The sequence below is a fragment of the Camponotus floridanus genome, unplaced genomic scaffold (genome assembly GCF_003227725.1).
Source record: "Camponotus floridanus strain SB8 unplaced genomic scaffold, Cflo_v7.5 scaffold119, whole genome shotgun sequence".
Classification (NCBI taxonomy): domain Eukaryota; kingdom Metazoa; phylum Arthropoda; class Insecta; order Hymenoptera; family Formicidae; genus Camponotus; species Camponotus floridanus.
Window position 1 is genome coordinate 493,526 of NW_020229236.1, and position 19,701 is coordinate 513,226.

At 31.6% G+C, this 19,701-nt stretch overlaps 3 protein-coding genes across 4 annotated transcripts; 1 reads left to right on the top strand and 2 right to left on the bottom strand.

The window, feature by feature from the left end:
• Window positions 1-1,921: 1,921 nt before the first annotated feature.
• On the bottom strand, window positions 1,922-5,822 carry LOC105247879. Of its 2 annotated transcripts, XM_025415260.1 has the most exons (4): window positions 5,443-5,822; window positions 5,002-5,171; window positions 4,276-4,333; window positions 1,922-3,311 (listed from the first exon to the last, which is right to left on the bottom strand). In XM_025415260.1, exons 2-4 carry the CDS (start codon window positions 5,142-5,144, stop codon window positions 2,037-2,039), a joined length of 1,476 nt encoding a protein of 491 aa, XP_025271045.1. In that variant the 5' UTR covers window positions 5,145-5,171; window positions 5,443-5,822; the 3' UTR covers window positions 1,922-2,036. The 2 variants fall into 2 exon arrangements, with proteins under 2 accessions (XP_025271045.1, XP_025271046.1); XM_025415261.1 differs by lacking the exon at window positions 5,002-5,171 and having other exon boundaries at window positions 1,923-3,311; window positions 5,443-5,821.
• Window positions 5,823-8,006: 2,184 nt separating this feature from the next.
• Window positions 8,007-13,043, top strand: LOC105247885 (vesicular integral-membrane protein VIP36). Its single transcript, XM_025415266.1, has 7 exons — window positions 8,007-8,133; window positions 8,842-8,957; window positions 9,085-9,282; window positions 9,525-9,687; window positions 10,260-10,426; window positions 12,644-12,707; window positions 12,785-13,043. Exons 1-7 carry the CDS (start codon window positions 8,007-8,009, stop codon window positions 12,934-12,936), a joined length of 987 nt encoding a protein of 328 aa, XP_025271051.1. The 3' UTR covers window positions 12,937-13,043.
• A 2,537-nt stretch (window positions 13,044-15,580) lies between these two features.
• Window positions 15,581-19,337, bottom strand: LOC105247880 (wolframin). Its single transcript, XM_011252333.3, has 6 exons — window positions 19,061-19,337; window positions 18,464-18,568; window positions 18,165-18,381; window positions 17,838-18,076; window positions 16,550-17,754; window positions 15,581-16,466 (listed from the first exon to the last, which is right to left on the bottom strand). The coding sequence occupies exons 1-6, from the start codon at window positions 19,116-19,118 to the stop codon at window positions 15,672-15,674; spliced, it is 2,619 nt and encodes an 872-aa protein (XP_011250635.1). The 5' UTR covers window positions 19,119-19,337; the 3' UTR covers window positions 15,581-15,671.
• Between the last annotated feature and the right edge of the window lie 364 nt (window positions 19,338-19,701).

The window sequence follows — 19,701 nt, forward strand, 5'->3', positions numbered from 1 at the left end:
CGATATGTTACATATATAATGAACATATCTTATAATAATTTGGTAATTATTAAATAAAAAATAAAGTTATTTTAAATTTTTATGTTTAAAATCAATTTTTCCTTCCTACTGTGGATGCAATAAATAAAAATTAGTAATTTACTCGGTGAAATAATCACACACAACGAACAAGTTTGCAGTTTCGAGAGTTTATTATAAATCTCATAGAGGTTTCTATATACATTCTCTTAGATACACTTCTAACGCCTTTAATCGAACAAGTATAAAAGTATGTCTTAACGATTATTCGCTTAGTCCTGATTAATTTAAAAATTACATTTTTCCAATGTATTGACAAAGTAATGATCCAATATCGCATATACAGAAATTAAATATATTTTTCTCGCAATATATAAATTTTAACAATCAAGGGAGAATTATTAGACAGGTCTAAACGAATAGATCGAGTGACATTGGGAAATTACTTTGGTCGAATTGTCTTAATCGTTTCTACTTTTAATTTATCAATATGAACGGAAGGATCGTAAAGAGATATATTTCGATATATAATATACATCCCAACAAATATGTAATATAAAGGCATAGTATCACCCTTACGCAAGAGAATATATCTATGGCAAAATATGAGAGCATCTTGAGTGCACAAATTTGATAAAGTCGCACAGATAAGACAAAATCTTTCTAGAAATATGTCTTTTCTATCATATAATTCTTATTTCTCTGTTAAGATATACTGTATAACGCTATACAGTTTTATATTTAAATACTTCTTACACGTTGAATTTTCACAATTGCAACAGATATTCATATCTGTCGATAAAAATGAGTATTCTTATATCAAATACAGTTGCACATGGAAGATTACGTCTTCCATAAAAGTATAGAATTGATCTATCAATTAATTAAAAAATTATACATATAACATTGCAATATACAAGTTATTAAATCTTTTGCACGACTATTATCATAATATGGATCATTTGTAGTAAGCAGGAATATTTCTTAATGTCAAATTATAAAAAAAATGATATCATAAATGCGGATATACTTATTTCGTGACAATAATTCACTATAACTAAAGCAAAATATACAATTATATTGATGTTACAATTAATCTTTGAAAATGTGTTCAAAAGAACTATGTGTAGGGAATAAAACACACATGTAATGCAAATCCTCATCAACATTAACAAATGACAAAAATATAAATATGTAATGCACCAAGGATCAAACACAAAGAGATATGTCTTTTTTTATATGATATATGAGAAATAAATGAGAAATAGAATATGCATTTTTTCCACAGATATGATGTAGTATATAAGAAATTATTCCCAGGTAAATATTTTGTTCAATTAAAATATTGTAACCTGTCATATAGAACTATTTCTATTTATAAGTAAAATAAAACTAATCTCTGTATTTACCCTTTATCATGTATCCATCTCTATCTACAGAATTGTATTGGAGATAAATACAGATTATGTAAGATGTAAATTAATACATGTACTGAAATAAAATACATTTGCATTTCTGTACATGTGTATATGCTTAATTATTTTATAGCTTTTGGCACTATGCCAAAAGCTAGCATATTTCATAGAATCAAGTCTTTGTTTATAAAATAGTCATGTCAAGTTAATAAAAAATTGTACTTTTTCATTTTTTTTATAGCTTACTTCTCCCTTTCTAGAAAAATTGTTTATCCCAAGGTTAGCGAATGGCAATAAAAAATCACTAATAATAATTTTAGCACAATTTGCACAATAAAAATGTAATATATATTGGACTAATTTAGTTATTAGAAACACATTATATTTTGCTATTGAAAAGAAAACATTTCTAAAAATTAGAAAAATATATCTGTTTCCGGACAAATTTTAAAACATAATGGTATAAGATTTCAATTATTTAGATTAGAAAAAAAATTATCTATCAAAATCTATATATGCTTCTAATCATTTAAACTTTAGTATTTCTCGAAAATATAAAATTTTTTTTCTTTTGTATAGTAGCATACAATTTTCATGTGAAATTTACATGATGACACACCATTTCTTTGTACTTTCTTCAGTCGTTATCTTATTGTCATCATCCTTTATCCCGCTAATGTCTAATTTAGTGGATTCAAATTTATAAGGTGTGCTTTTTGGTGTAGATATCAGCATAGGTTTGACAAAACCTTTTACTAGGTTTATAGATGTATTTAATGAACTCTCTTCATCCGTTTTCTGCTTTTTTGCTGAATCCCAATTTCTTTTCTCAATTTTACGTTTCCTGTCCAATGGACTACCATTTCTCGGGAAAGTGTCGGATAGTAAACTGCTATAATGTAAAACCTTAGGTTCTATACCTTCATCCTGTCCTATCGACATATCTGATGTATTTACGAAAAGAGAGCTATTTGGTGATATTCTGTCACGCAAAATACTACGCGCTCTACCAATTGAGTGTCTTCCTGAGATGTTCCTTAATGTTTTGCCAAATGATAGATTTTTTGATAGTTGACTCGGTGTGCTTTCCATATTACTTACATCAAAGAGTTTCGAATTATCTTTCACACAATCTGATCTGACAAGCATGACATGTACATCTTTTAGCATGTATGAATCTTTTAGCGCAGATGAATCATAAGAAACAGATGCTTCGTTGGTTATAATATCATCAATCTTCTCTTTATCCTTTTGTGTATCACTCTGAGAAATGGATTCCGATGTTTCAGATAATTCTGATGTTGTGGATTCAACAATGTCCACTGAATAGCTTTCTGTTGTGTCTGTTTGAGCTTCGCTTTGTATTTCTTCTTTTTCATTTGTGCCGTTTTTTAATTGGTCTTTTAATACTTCTTCCGGGCTATCGTCCTTTGGTCGTTTATCACTTAATTTTTCCTCTCCATTTTTTGTGGAACTACTTTCCACATCAAATGTTAATTTTATATCATTCTCTTCTTCCATTTCTTTGATTTCAATGTTAACATTTTCTAATAAGACTCCTTCTTTTTCTTGAGGAATAGTTTTGCTTCCAACAGGTATAACTTCTTGGATAGTCTTTGTGGAAGCCTGAAGTTTACTTGATGTCTGTTCAGTATTATCAACATGTTCTTTTTCAGCAATAGATTCTTCAACTTCAACTTTGTTGTTACCATTCTCTTCTTTGATATTTTCCTTTTGAATTGAAACGTTTAATTTAACTTCAGCTTCTTCTGATTCCAACTGCATATCTGCAGTCTTCGCTTCTGGATTTTTCATTGATAATTTTAATTGTTTTGATGCTTGATTAAATCCACCTTTTGTTGGAGGACGAAGCTTGCTCTACAACACACATTATTTCCACATTGCAAAAAAGTAACCTAACAGATAATTTATATATATATTCAGATACTTTTTTTCATGTTATTTATGTTATGTAATGTAATATTATTTTGTCATTTATATGCAATTTAATAAATTTACTTATCTTGTAGAATATATATTTATAATATCTATATAATTTATATATAATTTCTATTATCTGTTAAATTTTTGATTGCACAACATAATATAATACAAAATTTTACATTCAAGACAAAAATATTGAGTCGATTTCAATTATAAATTATAAATTATACATATAAATTGTCTTAACACACAGAGTATTTTCAACATGTAAATTAAATTTAGTAATAAACATTTTATATACAATGCATTTGTATATATTTGTATGTATTATAACACATGGAAAAGATTGATGTATACATATGACATATTATAAGGAAAATAAGAAAATACAAAAATTGATTATCATAAAAAAATTGTTAATGTTAGTGAGTTGGCAACAAGAAAATAAAAGATTAATTATGTTGAATTATCATTTCAAGTATATATACTATGCTGATAAGTTCATGCCTAATCTATGATGAAAGATAATACTGTCTTAATTATAAGTTTAACAGAAAATATTAATACTAAAAATGTTAGAAAAAATATTACTGTTGCCAATAAAAATAAACAAATATACATAACTTGATGATAACGTAACATATTTATAAAACATATATAATATATAATATATTAAATAAATAAAATATAACAATTCCAATAATTATATAAATATAACATATTATTTCTGAAGAATTATTTAATATCTGTATATTGCAATATATATGTGGCTCAAAATAATTATATATACAATTATCTATCCACACATTATTATATATAATTATATATTTACTACATTTATAATAGTTTCTGAATATATTATAAATAATAATAGAAAATAAAAACTAGAAGTATATACCTTGAAATTCTTTCCTGACCCAGCTGGAATCTTTTTCTGCACTCCAGTCAATTTTGGCCTAAAACAAAAATAAGATATTCATAATCAATGAAGAGAGATAAGTCGTATGGCAGATGGCCTTTGAGTAAATGCTGGAGGTGATGAGAGGTACTAATTTAAATATGTAAAACAAGATTAACCAAAGTTTCTCATGTCTTTCCAAAAAAATACATATATAATTTTCTATATAATTTTTCTCACACATACAAAATTATTAAAATATGATTTTCTCTATAATAATAAATATAAAGATTCTGAAGTATCTCTCAATCTTTTTTATCAATTTGTTTCATTATAAATCTTATAACGATTCGGCTCTCATTTCAAAATTAAATCTTTAAACTAGTGACAATATTGTTTGGTTGAAAATTTTATAAATCGTATATACACGACAATTACATAGTACACAGATCATATATATCATGAAAAAATTGTATATACAATTTAAGGATAAAACGATATGCTCATGTTTTGTACCAAATATTATAAAATACAAAATACTTTTGAAACTACAGCGACAAACAGTTATCGAGTCCCAAATGTTGCGTGAAATACACAAACAGTACTATGTAATCCACAATCATTCTTCTCTCGAATGTCTTGGAAGTCATTCAGATAGACTGAAGCTTGTGACTGAGAAACTCTGGCGAAATTTGCAATTCGCTGTTGCTGATTGTTTCTACAAACCTGTTGAAACTCTCGGACTCGCGCTGTCTCTCGTGCAAGCTAGATTCAGAAGCTCTCGACGGCGCGGTCGTTGCCTTGAGCCTCCGAACGTACAAATTCCTCTCATCGCCCCCAGGGGCCGCCTTCTTTGGCGTCTTACCCATGGCCACGATAGCGTTTTAACGGCGGGCCTATAATCGCACCCGGATAAACTCCACGCCCTTGTTTGTTTTTTTTTTTATCCGATCTTTGTGCAAACGCTACAAGCCCGCGTGAAGCCCCCACTTAATGTACGGCAATTAATTCGCTTAAATCCTGCTCCTACTACTCGGTCTCTCTCACTCACTCTCTCCCCCTCTCTCTCGCTCGCTCTCACTCTCTCTCTCTCTCTCTCTTTCGCTCCTTCCTAACTCGTCGCAGCTCGCTTCCTCAGCTCAAATATTAATAGTCGTCCTTTCTTACTCTCGTCGCGGCCAACTACTCGCGACGTGGACTTGGCCGGACGAATGCGGGCGCCGGTATCTCGTGCACGAACGGCTCCGTCGTACTCAAGCGCACATACGCACTACGCAGGACGCCATGCAACCGCAGACCGACTGCGACGACGGGGACACGACGAGTGCGCGTGCGCAGACGCCAACGTACGAATTCCAGGAACGCGAACGAGGGATATTCGACGCGGGATCAGGGAAATTTCGATCGGCTTTGCCGATTCGCCGAGTTTGACGCTCCGAGAGACCGCGTGGGTCCGCGCGGGACGAACTGTCAAAACTGTCAAACGCGTCGCGCGCGCGTACGTCGCGTACGTGCGTTTTATGTATATTGCGTATGTACGGCCGGCTCGTTCTCTCGTCGTCTCTTCTTACGCACGACTTCCGTTTCCGGAACGCCTTTCCTTAACCGGCGCTGACATCGCTTTCGCGCGCGAATTACAAGAAGATCGAATCGCTAGAGAAACATTTAGAAAAGATTTATTTCTTCTATTTCGAACATTCTTCCCTTATTTTAATATTTAATATTGAAAAAAAAGTTGATACATACCTAACAACGGGGATACGTCAGAATCACTTTCACTTCGAGGAAAATAGATGAGGATCATTGATGACAATTCGAAGCGGATGAAATCAGCTGGTATCGATCACACGCGATATTTGTACAGGACACTCGCGATAAATCTTTTTTCACTTTCAGGCAACAAATGCGAGAAATGCGAAAGGAATATAATTCAAATAGAATTCCTCGATACGATTTTCACAACGCGCTCCAAGATCGGCCGCCATGATTATTCATCGAGAAACAATATTGCGATTCTCGAAGTATTGAAGCGATTGAGGCAGCTATGTAACCGTTAGAAAGAAATTTGGAAATGAAATAATTCGAGATATTTCAGCAAACACTAAAAATAAATAGATAAAAGAGATATCTGTGCAATTTTTATAAAGAAATATCAAGGCATTAATCAAATATCTTGGCGATACATACATACTTGGTGATAAAATTGCGTTCGATCACTGCATTTCCAGTTCAGCGAGGAAAATCTTGAAAGTGATTTCTCGATATTGATCATTTAATAATGATGATATACAATGTTAGATTATTGGATATATTTTATGAGACACAATATTTAATTAATTACTCACACGCGATATTCGCTAGACGACCGCGAGAAATATCAAACGATTGCCGATTCGCCATAGATGACTGACGGATATAGAGTGCACTCCACTCGATCCAAGGAATGTCTCGTGTTTTGATTGGTCAATCAAACGATCGATACGTAAACTCGAAATCCAAATTTATTGTAACAAAAAAGACGCAATAATTTTATAAATATCGAAAACTTTGATTATAAGTATAGAATTCCAGCAGGCTGTATATTCTAACAAAATAAAGTGCATAGTGTTCACAAATATCAGGTTTTGATCTCGTCATTTGCGCGCGAAATTCAAATCACTATTAACTATATTTCTTCAAATTCTTTTGCATCATTTAACTAATAATAATAAATATAATACTAATAATAAATATAAAAGATGATTAAACAAATATAAGGAATATAAGAAAACGTAGTAAAAAACAATTTTTTTAGATATTGAATTTTATGAATATTTGTTTAATTGTTTTATTAGAGAGAAGACTCAGAGGTGTCATGGCCCGTTTGATCTGTGAAAGCGATAATGGTACGTCCTCTTTGTGAATATTAAAAAGAGGATAACATATATGTTACCCTCTGAGAACATTCGTGGACATTGACTTTGTAATTCGTGTGACACCTCTCAGTTTCTCTCTGATAGGAATCCTCACTTGAGGATCCCTACTCTTTGATATATACAGGGTGTCCCAGATCAGTACACCCCTTTTAAAATAAAAATAAATGGCTTTTATAAAAAAATCGAAAGTGCCTCTGTCAATCTTAAAATTGATCTTGAAAGTAACTGTGATAAAATAACAGAGGCACTTTTAGAAAAAACATTTGATACAAAAGTTTCTTATTTTTTCACGTATAATTCGAATCTGTAATAAAAAGTACCATATCCCATACAGCACAAGATATTCCATAAACATTCTAGGACATTCGTAGAATATTCAAATATTCATAAAATATTTTAAGATGTTCATAGAATATCTTGTGCTGTATGGGATTCTCCTTAAAAAATTCAACTTCCGATCCGGATGGCGTATTTCTGGTCGGAATCAAAAGTTAAAAATATCACCATTTGATAAGGTGTACCCGATTTATTTAAAAATTGTTCGCGATTCTTGATAAAAGCCATTTATTTTTATTTTAAAAGTGTACGGGTGGTCTGAGACACCCTGTATATGTATTTTTACGAACGATTGTATATCGATTGTATATCGATGACGTTGGTCAACTTGAAACTCGAGACTCGAGTGGTTTTTCCTGCAGTTGGCTGACGTGCATCGAAGCGGAGTGGTTGTTTCAGATAACGCATTGTAATCGTATTTGTGTATTCATAATTTATATATTATTAAAGTAATAGAAAAATAAGCGCGAAATTTTACCAATGAGGGAAAACATGAGTATAATTTCGTGGCTGCTTCTGATCCTCGGAATTTTGGAGTCGTTCGCCGCAGAATGGAACACAAAGGATTACCAGAAACGAGAACATTCTTTGATCAAACCGTATCAAGGTTCGCCGATTTTAATTATCTTAATAAATTTTGCACGCGAGAGTTTCCTTTTTATCGGGCATCGACACGAAAAGATCTGCTTATTATTTATTATTCAATTGCAATATTCTACACTACGATTCATTCTACCATAGTTTTGAGGTTACGAATTATTTTTCACATGTTTCCTACGACATCATATACATATATATATATGTGCATAAATTAAAGAAAACTGCCTACGTCTTATATCAATATCAATATGTAACATGAAAGCAATATTCATGCTTTGTGATAAAATTAGATTAAATAACTATGTATCAGTGAAGGATATATGTCGTTTAATTAAAGGGCGCCAAATTTGTTTAATCATACTTTGCTAGAAATTTTCATACTGCACTATTAGAAATATTATTTTTCCTTATTTTATTCGAAGATTAATAATATGAATTATAAATAATAATACGAACTATAAATTTTATGAAATACTAATTGAAAAAGAGAACTTTTTTAATAACAATAAGTTTTTTTATAAGTTTTTTATTTACCTTATATTCAAGGTAAGTTAAAATTTAATAATGATCATAGAGAAATATAGAGTATCTATTAATGTACATTTATAAAGTTTGTCTTTTTTATTTAAATTTTATATACATTTATATTATATTTTACAAATTTAAATATTATATAACATAACATTTACTCAAAATTATATTTAATGCATAATAGGGACAGGTATGACAATGCCTTATTGGGACTTTATGGGAAGTACAATGGTAACTAATAATTACATTAGGATAACACCTGATTTACAAAGCAAACAAGGTGCCTTATGGAATTCTGTAGTAAGCATTACAACATTTTTCTTTGTATATGTTATATGAAAAAAAAAAAAAAATATATATATATATATATATATATATATATCTCATGCAATAAAAGAGATTATCCTTAAGTTTATCATATTTATAGCCATGTCATGTACGAAACTGGGAATTGCAAGTTGAGTTTAAAGTACATGGAAAAGGAAAGGACTTATTTGGAGATGGTTTTGCAATTTGGTATACCAAGGAAAGAATGAAAACAGGTCCAGTATTTGGAAATCAAGATTATTTTCAAGGATTAGCAATAATACTTGATACATACAGCAATCATAATGGTGCACATAACGTATGTTGAATATATTTTTGAATATAATTTTATAATATAGAATAAATATGGATTGAAATATGGATGCTCTTATCAATAAGTACTCTTAAAGTTCTAGCTAAAGCTTGAATGTTTTTATTATTTGAATCATATTTATTCAATATCTTAAGTATTGTATGTTGCAACATTTAAAATTCACGTTTCTCTATATCTTTTTTTTTAAATACAAAAGTGATATATATTTTATATATTTTATAAAATAGCATCAACATCCTTATATCTCAGCAATGGTCAATAATGGATCTTTACATTATGATCACGATCGTGATGGAACTCATACACAACTCGCAGGGTGTGAAGCAAAGTTTAGAAATTTAGAACATGGTACACATATAGCTGTAAGATACGAGAAAGATACCTTAACTGGTAAGTAAATTCAAATACAAATAAATATTAAAATATATTTAGCAATAATATTTGATACATACAGCAATCATAATGGTGCACATAACATATGTTGAGTATATTTTTGAATATAATTTTATAATATAGAATAAATATGGATTGTGCTCTTATCAATAAGTACTCTTAAAGTTCTAGCTAAAGCTTGAATGTTTTTATTATTTGAATCATATTTATTCAATATCTTTGCATCTCTTATATTATGCAGTGCACATATTATATTAAAATATCAATATAATAAAAATTATCAATTAGTAAGAAAACAATAGTAAGATAACATAGTAAGATAACATCTTTTCTTAGAGTGCTTACTCATCATTTGTACTTTGCTCTATTACATTATGGATTGTTTTCTGCTTACCTTGTGTCACCTTGATTTACCTTTTTTTTATCTGTAAATGTGTATATATATATATATATATATATATACATATATTGACTGTATATATATATATATATATATATACATATATTGACTGGAATCACATATACATTTTATGCTAATGTTATTTTTTATTGTTTTTTTTATCATAAAGTTTCAACGGATATTGCCAATAAACTAGGATGGAAGCAATGCTTTCAAGTGAATGAAGTTAAACTTCCAACGGGATATTATATCGGAATTTCCGCAACCACTGGTGATTTGTCTGACAATCATGATATACTTTCAATTCGTTTCTATGAATTAGACCTACCAGATGATGTAAGCATTTGCCGAATAATTACACTCAGTATAATGGCGTTTTGCGCAATAGGATCTATTGCCAGTCTTTGCTGCGGACTTAGATAATTTCAAAATTATAAAGATAAAAATAAAAATCCGTAAATTTATCTTAGATGAAATAAAGATGATTTTGCTTTTACTTAATCTAGATGAAAGATGATTATTGCGATAATCTAAATAATTATCTAGATATTTTTGTTTATTTTATAAGACTATAAATATTTGTAAAATTTGTGACGCAAATTATACATGGGATATTAAAATCATAAACACACGTATGTGAACCTGGCACCCGACTTTTAAAAAATTAATTTTTTAATACAAAAAACGATAGCATTTCGATTGTAGTTGTTTGTAGTAACAATAATTTCGTTTGTAGTTTTATCCCTTAAAAAATATAAAAATTTGAAAAAATGACTCGCACCCGACATTTAGATATCTCAAATCCGCTTGCGCAGTCTTCTTTAGAATTGTTTGTAGTTGTTTGTAGTGCTTTTCGTTTTGTTTGTAGTTGAACGGTTCAAAAATTATAAACATTTAAACAAATGACCAATAGTGAACTTTTTTATTTATTGAAATATCTCAAATCCGCTTGCGCAGTTTTCCTTAGAATCGTTTGTAGTTGTTTGTAGTGCTTCTCGTTTTGTTTGTAGTTGAACGGTTTAAAAATTATAAACGTCTAACAAATGGCCAAGAATGAACTTTTTTATTTATTGAGATATTTCATATAGAGGCGTGCAAATCTGCTCTCACTCCCGCTCGTTCCCGACAGCGAGACTGGATTCTCGAGAGTCAGATTATCGGGAGCGCTGTATCGAGAATAGAGTCTCGAGAACGAGCGAGTCCCGAGTCCCGAGTCCCGATGTTCTATCAGATGGAGTGGGGGTAGATTTCGACTACCACTCCATCTAATAGAGCATCGGGATTCGGGACTCACTCGTTCCCGAGACTCTCGATAATATCGCTCCCGATAATCTGACTCTCGAGAATCCAGTCTCGCTGTCGGGAACGAACGGGAGTGAAAGCAGATTTGCACGCCTCTAATTTCATATCCGCTTGCGCAGTCTTCTTTAGAATCGTTTGTAGTTGTTTGTAGTGCGTTTCGTTTCATTTGTAGTTGAACGGTTCAAAAATTATAAACATTTAAACAAATGGCCAAGAGTGAACTGTTTTATTGATTGAGATATCTCAAATCCGCTTACGTAGTTTTCTTTAGAATCGTTTTTAGTTGTTCGTTGTGCTTATCGTTTTATTTGTAGTCGAACGGTTCAAAAATTATAAACATTTAAACAAATGACCAACAATGAACTTTTTTATTTATTGAGATATTGCAAATTCGCTTGCGCAGTCTTCTATAGAATCGTTTGTAGTTGTTTGTAGTGCTTTTCGTTTCGAGATATCTGAATAAATAAAAAAGTTCACTCTTGGCCATTTGTTTAAATGTTTACAATTTTTTAATCGTCCAACTACCAACGAAACGAAAAGCACTACAAACTTCTTCTTCTTCTTCTAAGTTTTATGGCACCGGGTCAATCCAGACCCTTACGGCCAGAGTGAAGGTTGAAAGCACTACAAATAACTACAAACGATTCTAAAAGAAACTGCGCAAGCGGATTTGAAATATCTAAATGTCGGGTGCGAGTCATTTTTTCAAATTTTTATATTTTTTAAGGGATAAAACTAGAAACGAAATTATTATTACTACAAACAATTACAATCGAAATGCTATCGTTTTTTGTATTAAAAAATTAATTTTTTAAAAGTCGGGTGCCAGGTTCACATAGGTAGAACAGAATGAAAGACTCGACGACATTCTTTTCTCATTTTAAGTTATTAAGTTTTAAGTTTTTCAAAAATTTTAGATATTTTAAATAGATTTTTAGAAGCTTGCCTGGAAAACTTTTGCATAATGAAAACGTCATCTTAGACAATTTTTAGATAAGATGACATATATTTTTTATCTAAGATAAAGATAAAGATATTTTGTATTTCTTCATCTAGTTAAAGATGATCCATTTCTTTATCTGGATAATTATTTAGATAATTTTATCTAGAAACCAGCAAACACTGCATATAATACGCACATATTTTTGATATTGATGTTGTACATGTAAATTAAGCAATTTTATAAACCGATAAAAATATAAGTGGTTTAATTATTTATAATAACACTTGGCAATATAAATGAATTTACAGTCTAAAGATCAAGAAGACAGATCTCAAATTGTGCCATCAGCAGCATTCTACGATGCACCAAGAGGTACAAGAGGCAATCAAATATAGGATACTCTATTGTGTATATTGCATGTATATAAATTCAATTCTCTTCTGTTTCAGAACGTATAGAAGATGTAAAACATTCTGGTATGAGTGGTATAAAACTTTTCCTACTGATGCTAGTTGGTGCACTTGCATTAATAGCCTGTGTTGTCATTGCCATTATGCTATATCAAAAACATCAGGAAAATAGTAGGAAGCGTTTTTACTAGGTTAGATTTTTTTTAAATGGTGTGTATGTCTTGACCGTCGCAATTTACCAATTTCTCTTTTATCCGGAATTCTTTGTATATATAAAATATATAGATTATAACATGCTCATAAGATTGTCTTCTTTTCTCTTTTTTTTCAAAAATTAGTATAAATTTGTTATTACATCTATTTATTACTACATCTTTACTACAAAAAGGAAAATTTTCGGGATAAAGGAGAAATGTACGTATGCAAGTATTCTAATAATTCAAGCATAGAATGTTCCAGAATTTGTAGATTAATTGTCAATTAATTGTTATTAATTGGTTTTTAATGTACATTTATTTAATTTTATTACCTAAAAATATGTATTTATTATAATTCTTATAAACCAAAGTTGATATTTTTCACGATATGCCACAAGGAATTTGACAAGAGTTTCTTATATATTTGACTTGAAAAAAAAAAAAATACATTGGATGGAAAAAGATAATAATTAACTTGAATGTATCATATATGTATATTGTTGACTATATTGAAAAATCTTGAAAAAGTATATACATATTAATTTCAAGTTCTAAATGTTTAAAATTTTTAACGTAATATTTTTCCCCAAAAAAAACTTTCCAACTATCTAAAAGTTGGAATGTAAGTTGATTTCAATACATTCAATGATTATTAATTCAGTAATTTACAAAATATTTAAGGAAATATAAAATATTTAAAAAAATACATCACAAATAAAGGGAATGTTTCTTCAAGGAAACAACAAAGTAATTTTGTTTGATCTCTTCCTTTTTTTTTCTTTTTTTTTCTTTTTATTAGATAATTATTTGCAGATTAGATATAGTAAAAAAGACTTTATTAATATAGATTTTATATCTGTACATAAAGAAAAAATACTATACTTGAAGCTCCTACATTGCATGAAGTTTGTGTAGAGAGTATTTGCAGATTATATATCTACAACTCTAAACAGACTGTTAGTCAAATTATACGAATTATGCAATGTCAGAATAAATCTAACATTGTATAAAAGTACAATATGAAGAAAGTGCGGCATGAAGGAGATTCTTTAATGTATTTCAATATATAAAATAATTAAATAGTATAAAAATAGTATAAACTCTGTATTGTAAAATTCTTTTATATGGAAATTAAGAAAAAGGGAACCAAACCGTTTAATAACAATTGTCTTGTTATTGATATAATGTTATCATTCAAAACAATAATGTATCATGATCTGTTGCCAAATATAAAATAAATATCTCTATAATTATAAATAAAAAAGTCTCTGCATTTTCATAATAGATATGTATGTGTATGTGTGTCTATGTGGATGTGTGCGCACGCATATATATAAGGTATTGAAATAAGACAATATTTTGAATTTTGCATTATATTAATATATTGTTTATGACAAAAATATACATTTGCACATTAGAATGCAAGAGTTCATGGTGTTTCAATACATTTAATCAATTTGCTTTGAGGAAGCAAATAGATATATATACTTTTATTATTAACGATAAAATTATTCAAACAGAAAACACCAAGGCACATCTATATCTGTCTTACCTCTTTTCTACTATCTTGGTTCCTATTGTCTTTATGTGATATAATGATGAAGCTATTCTTAATTCTACTAGACAGATATGCTTGTTAATAATTATCTAAACATTTAACATCAATGTACAAAGTAAATTGTTATTTGTATTGTACATATATTTTTAGTGTTCCTTGAAAGTATCATTCAGGTAATATTGAATTTTTAAGTAGTTCAATTAGATAATTTATAATATCGATATTATATATATATATATATATACACAAAATTCTATATGAATATCATATTTTTTCCTTTATTTTTTTATAACTATAAATTATTAAATATAATCTAAAATTATTTGTGTTAGTTTGCATATTGCCCACTGGTTCATCATATCAACTAAAACTCTATCATGATAATTATATGTTATAAACCTAGTAAAAATGCAATTTTTATTACATTATTAAAACAAGATTAAAATGTCAGTTCTGATCATTGTCCAAAAACGGAATATAAAAATATGAAGCGTTTATCTTTCTTTCTCTTTCTTTATTGGCAGTAATGCTTAGGAAAATATATCGATCTTAAAATATATGTTAATATTCTGAAGCAGATTTGTTCGTGAAAGCCTAATGTATGTTGCCTGAGGCATTCGGTAACATCAAGACACTTAGACTATTCTCTACTTTCATATCACACACACATGTACACGTGTGTCATACATTGAAGAAATGCTGCTTACATATCTAACGTAATTCTTCTTTCAATTTAACTTGTACTTTATACATATATAACGTGTCAGATGTAATACTTTTATATTTTAGCGCTATTATATAATACGCGCTTCTAAATAATCTGTTAGAAAAAAAGATTATTCGTGTTAAATTGCCTGCCTAAACAAAGATTAAATATACTGAAAGATTTACTAAATGTCTTTTCAAGACAATTGTATTACTTTTCACTTGCATATTTGTATTTTATAAAGTTATATTTTCTTAGTATATTAATTATATATGAATCGATTTCTTGTCTCCAATTGTTTAAATTCTTACTTTCACAATTTAGAAATTCCAATAGTATAATTTATTTTTAAGATAAATAGTATTAAACAAATAATAGTGATAATTACATTTATCGAAATATAGTACAGACATTAAATATAAGAAGTTAGAGAGATCTAAAAGAATTCAATCACGTAAAACGTGATTACTTGAACATCACAATTGGATTTAACAGAAAATTCAATACAGTCTTTACACTGAGACATAGATCTCTGATAATAGAGCTTAAATTTACACGGTACCTATAACGTTTGTAAGATGTTTCCAGATCAAGGGAGTTGCACGCGAGACACCCTGCCTCTTCTAGGTCGATGTGCGGTTCGGCACCACCGAGAAGAGATTCTTTTTCTAAACCATCATTTAGAAGTACACCGGAAAACCAGATCTTGTCGCCCGGATATATGTTTAAACTAAAGTTGGTAAAAGAATGATCCGCGACAAGACGTATTTCCGTTGTACTTCCCCATATGCCGTTTTTCATTTTGACGGAAATTTCAAATTCGTACCGATCCCAAGCTGGTAAGTGGCATTTACTTCTTCGCCTCTGAATACTCGTGACGTGTTTGCAATTCTTTTTACGAGTATCGTCGCCCGAATTACACTTTTCCTCGTATGGTTCCCCGTACATACAGCTGACTATCGATCTAACATTATCAGGTAATCTATTTAATATGGCTGCGATATTGTTCTTTATCGATTTTAATTTAACATTTGTCACGTAACCTTCCCATGAAACGGGTATGCCTTCTAACTGGGCGCATTGCACTTGCACTTGCGCTTTCGACGACAGTTCTTCCCATGCAGGTTGATGACAGTAGTTCCGATATTGATCCCATGTTAAACTAGAAGCGATTTCGTACGATATTTCATCGGAATCCTGTTTATATTCCATTATCATAGGCCAGGATAAAAATGTGGCAGCGCCAACGCCTAGTATGATCTACAAAAGATATTTAATACAAAATATAAATATTTAAAAATTTCGGAGTTTAAGATGATCAAGAAATACAAGGATATACATACTTGAACGAACGTAATGATCCAATTAAATCTTGATGCTCTCGTCTTCCTCAGATACCACGAAGCTAAAAATGGCATTCCTCCGAGTACAGTGGTGACTGCTATTCTCATTGCCAGGTCATTTTCCGACAAATACTTTGTAATGGCTATGATCGGTAAAATGACGGAAGCTATACCGGCTATTGGAAGAAAGAGGACCATGCCGACTAGTGCGAGGGCACCTCTGATCAAGCCGTACCATGTGGCGCCTTGAGAACTGAAGATTGCTATTTGCCACCAGCTCAGAGTAACGCAATGGGGTATCAGAGTTCGATATGTGCCACGCCAACCATCCCTCGCAGCCATTTTCGCGAAGACCGCCGGTATTAAAAGATAAAACACAGCGCGGAAGTTGAGACAGAACTCTATGCCGTTGCCGACAACGTAAGACGCGAATGTTGGCACTCTGACGTCCAAGAATCTCCAACCTTGCGCGACAACCATGTCCATTTCGTAAGGGTACTTCGCGAGGACGTGTACGCCGAAACTGAACAGAGCTAAGAAGTCGGGAAACCGCGAAGAGTCCTTCCACATGAAATTGGAGAGTGTGATGAGAGTCAGCGCGACTGCTATTACGGTGAATTCGGATTGCGGAGTCCATTGGTGAGCTATCAGAGGATAAATTATCAAGTTTAGCAATAACGCGAGAAAAAAGTGTCCGTGGGGTTTCAGATTGTTACGGCAAAATTGATACTCTGCCTCCTCGGGATTCAGATTTCCGCCCGAATAACTCAAAAACAGGCCGGACCACACGCGAAAGTCGTTGAACTCGCGTTTCCGTTGGAGCATTTGAAATGTGGCCACTACCATGACTATGAATGATAGATAGTAGAGGGCCATCGGTATAAAAAGTATTAGGCTCTCTGTACCGAATAAAGAATACAGTAAAAATAATAAGAAAATGTGTAAGTTCGATGTAAAGAGGATGTTTTTGATCGACGTCCCTCTGTGACCCAGAGTCTCGATCAGCCAACTGTAGAAACGCTTCAGCGATGTGAGCGGATGAACGAATGGTCTCTGCAGCAACGGTATTGTATCCAGCACCAGTTCGGAAGGATCCACCATGCAGAGAGCGTGTGATACTATTGGAAGCATTCCGCGTGCGTAACTCGCAGCCGCAGACACCAGAGCAGCCTCTGTGATCTTCTCACCTTGATAGTCCACTCGATCTGCGATTATGTAACAAAAAAATGTATGTGAATGTGAAAGATACACGATGTAGCATAAAAATTTTTAAAAAAAACTTTCTTACTTTGAATATCGTTTGCACGATCTTCGTCTTTCGAAGTAGAAGAATCATCAGGAAGCCCGTTTCTGGGGAAGCAATCGTTATCGTCGTCATTTAGTCTCTTCTGCGACAAGTTGTTAGAAGTAATATTTGATTGAGAATCATCATGAAGAGAATCTTGGTTACTAGTCGACGAAGATGACAAATTTCTCATACGTCTTTGCAGTTGTTCTGTGGTGATAAAGTCCTCGCCATTTGATAAACTGATTGGAGAGAGAAATTTCACATTGAATATATATAGTGTATGATCTAATTTTATTTATCCATCATCCGATTATCCTTATTCTTTACCTCATAAACATCTCCCTCGCTGCTCTTCTAGCCAACTTTTCATCTTGTGTCATGTCCAGACAACTTTTCACATCGTAATAATTATGTTCTGTAATACCACGACCTGTGGCTAAGCACTTTCTAAGTATATCAGTTGCTTCTAGATTTCCTTGCTCCGAGGCTTTTGTCAACCAATAAACACCCAACTTTGCATTTTCTTCTTTATCAACATCAAGATCTTCAAATATATATTTTAACATAATATTATATAGATAGCAAATATATACGAAAAAATTTTAATACAGAGTTTTACAGCTTACCGCATCGTTCTTCCAGTAATTGCTTAGCCAAAATCACTTGAGATTCTGGACAGCCATCTTCTGCTAATCGAGAACGTAACCGTCTGAGGGAACCTTTAGGTCCATCTGTCAATATAATTTACAATTAGCAAATTATTTAATCACAATTCATTATCTTATTACATACACATGAAACATTAACAATAAACTTACAGTTTTATGTTACTGCAAATGATATTGATTGTGATTATTTTCAAAGTTTTATTCAGATGCATAATAATTATCGTATCAGTAATTTGTAAAACATTATTTAGCAAAACATTAATTTGAATATATTATTAGAAGAAAAGACACAAGATAAATTTTTTTATTTATTAAATTTCATAAGGATATTGTTCGTCAAGAATTAATTAGTAATACTTTAATATTAATAATATTTCTCATCAATTTCTATTTAACAATTTAATATTCATTTATTTATTTATTTATATGTTTATTTGCAAAATAAATTTTAAAACACATCATTCCTGTGACAGATGATGTGCGCTTTTCAAAGACGCAATCCGAATACCAGGTGCATGCTCTCAAAGCTCAATCGAGATCGCAGGAGATGATTACCGTGCAGCGTCCACTGTTTCCTGCCGGATCTGCCAGACAGCGGTACGATACCAGCCATACTTGTATCAGTCGAAACAATTCGCGATTGTCGCGAGATCTGCCCTCTCGATTCTCGCTCGCGACGAATGTTGCACGTCCGCTGTTTCGCGCTCCAAACGCTGTCACGATCGCGAAACGCAAAACACAAACACGCCCGCTCGTTCTGCGCCTCGTCGAACGCTCCTGTTGAACAGCTGGCAAGCGTGGGTGCGCGCGGCGCGTGCGCGCTGAGCGCCGTGAAGTTAGGCTAGGTTAAGTTGGACTGGTTAGTTAGGTACGTAAACAACGCACGCCGGGCGCTTCAGTGCTGCTTCGAGGAGATTCAAAGATTGAATCTTTTGCGTACGCGCGCGCGCATGTATTTTTTGGGCAATTTTCCGTTTCTACTGAAAGCGAAAAGGTGAATTAATCGCTATAAGACGCTATAAATTTGGTAGAAAGGTTATTTATTTGTTGCATCTCTTGTCAAACTTTTCCCCCTCATTTCAAACTTTTATTCCGTTGCAGATGCAGTACAAGCAATTCGGCTTCTCCAGACATAACGGTCGATGGAAAATTCATCTTGTTCACAATATTATAGTTAATTCAGGTATGTTACATTA

What these genes read in the sequence shown, in the direction of transcription:
- LOC105247880 (XM_011252333.3), bottom strand. Translation starts at nt 19,118, where the DNA reads ATGGCTGGTATCGTACCGCTGTCTGGCAGATCCGGCAGGAAACAGTGG. An exon ending in ATTACTGGAAGAACGATGCG is followed by an intron (nt 18,382 to 18,463) that starts GTAAGCTGTAAA and finishes ATATATTTGAAG; the next exon opens with ATCTTGATGTTGATAAAGAA. An exon ending in GCGAGGGAGATGTTTATGAG is followed by an intron (nt 18,077 to 18,164) that starts GTAAAGAATAAG and finishes CTCTCCAATCAG; the next exon opens with TTTATCAAATGGCGAGGACT.
- LOC105247885 (XM_025415266.1), top strand. Translation starts at nt 8,007, where the DNA reads ATGAGGGAAAACATGAGTATAATTTCGTGGCTGCTTCTGATCCTCGGA. An exon ending in TTTGATCAAACCGTATCAAG is followed by an intron (nt 8,134 to 8,841) that starts GTTCGCCGATTT and finishes AATGCATAATAG; the next exon opens with GGACAGGTATGACAATGCCT. An exon ending in CGAGAAAGATACCTTAACTG is followed by an intron (nt 9,688 to 10,259) that starts GTAAGTAAATTC and finishes TTTATCATAAAG; the next exon opens with TTTCAACGGATATTGCCAAT.
- LOC105247879 (XM_025415260.1), bottom strand. Translation starts at nt 5,144, where the DNA reads ATGGGTAAGACGCCAAAGAAGGCGGCCCCTGGGGGCGATGAGAGGAAT. An exon ending in GAGTCCGAGAGTTTCAACAG is followed by an intron (nt 4,334 to 5,001) that starts GTTTGTAGAAAC and finishes TTTTTGTTTTAG; the next exon opens with GCCAAAATTGACTGGAGTGC. An exon ending in GGTCAGGAAAGAATTTCAAG is followed by an intron (nt 3,312 to 4,275) that starts GTATATACTTCT and finishes TGTGTGTTGTAG; the next exon opens with AGCAAGCTTCGTCCTCCAAC.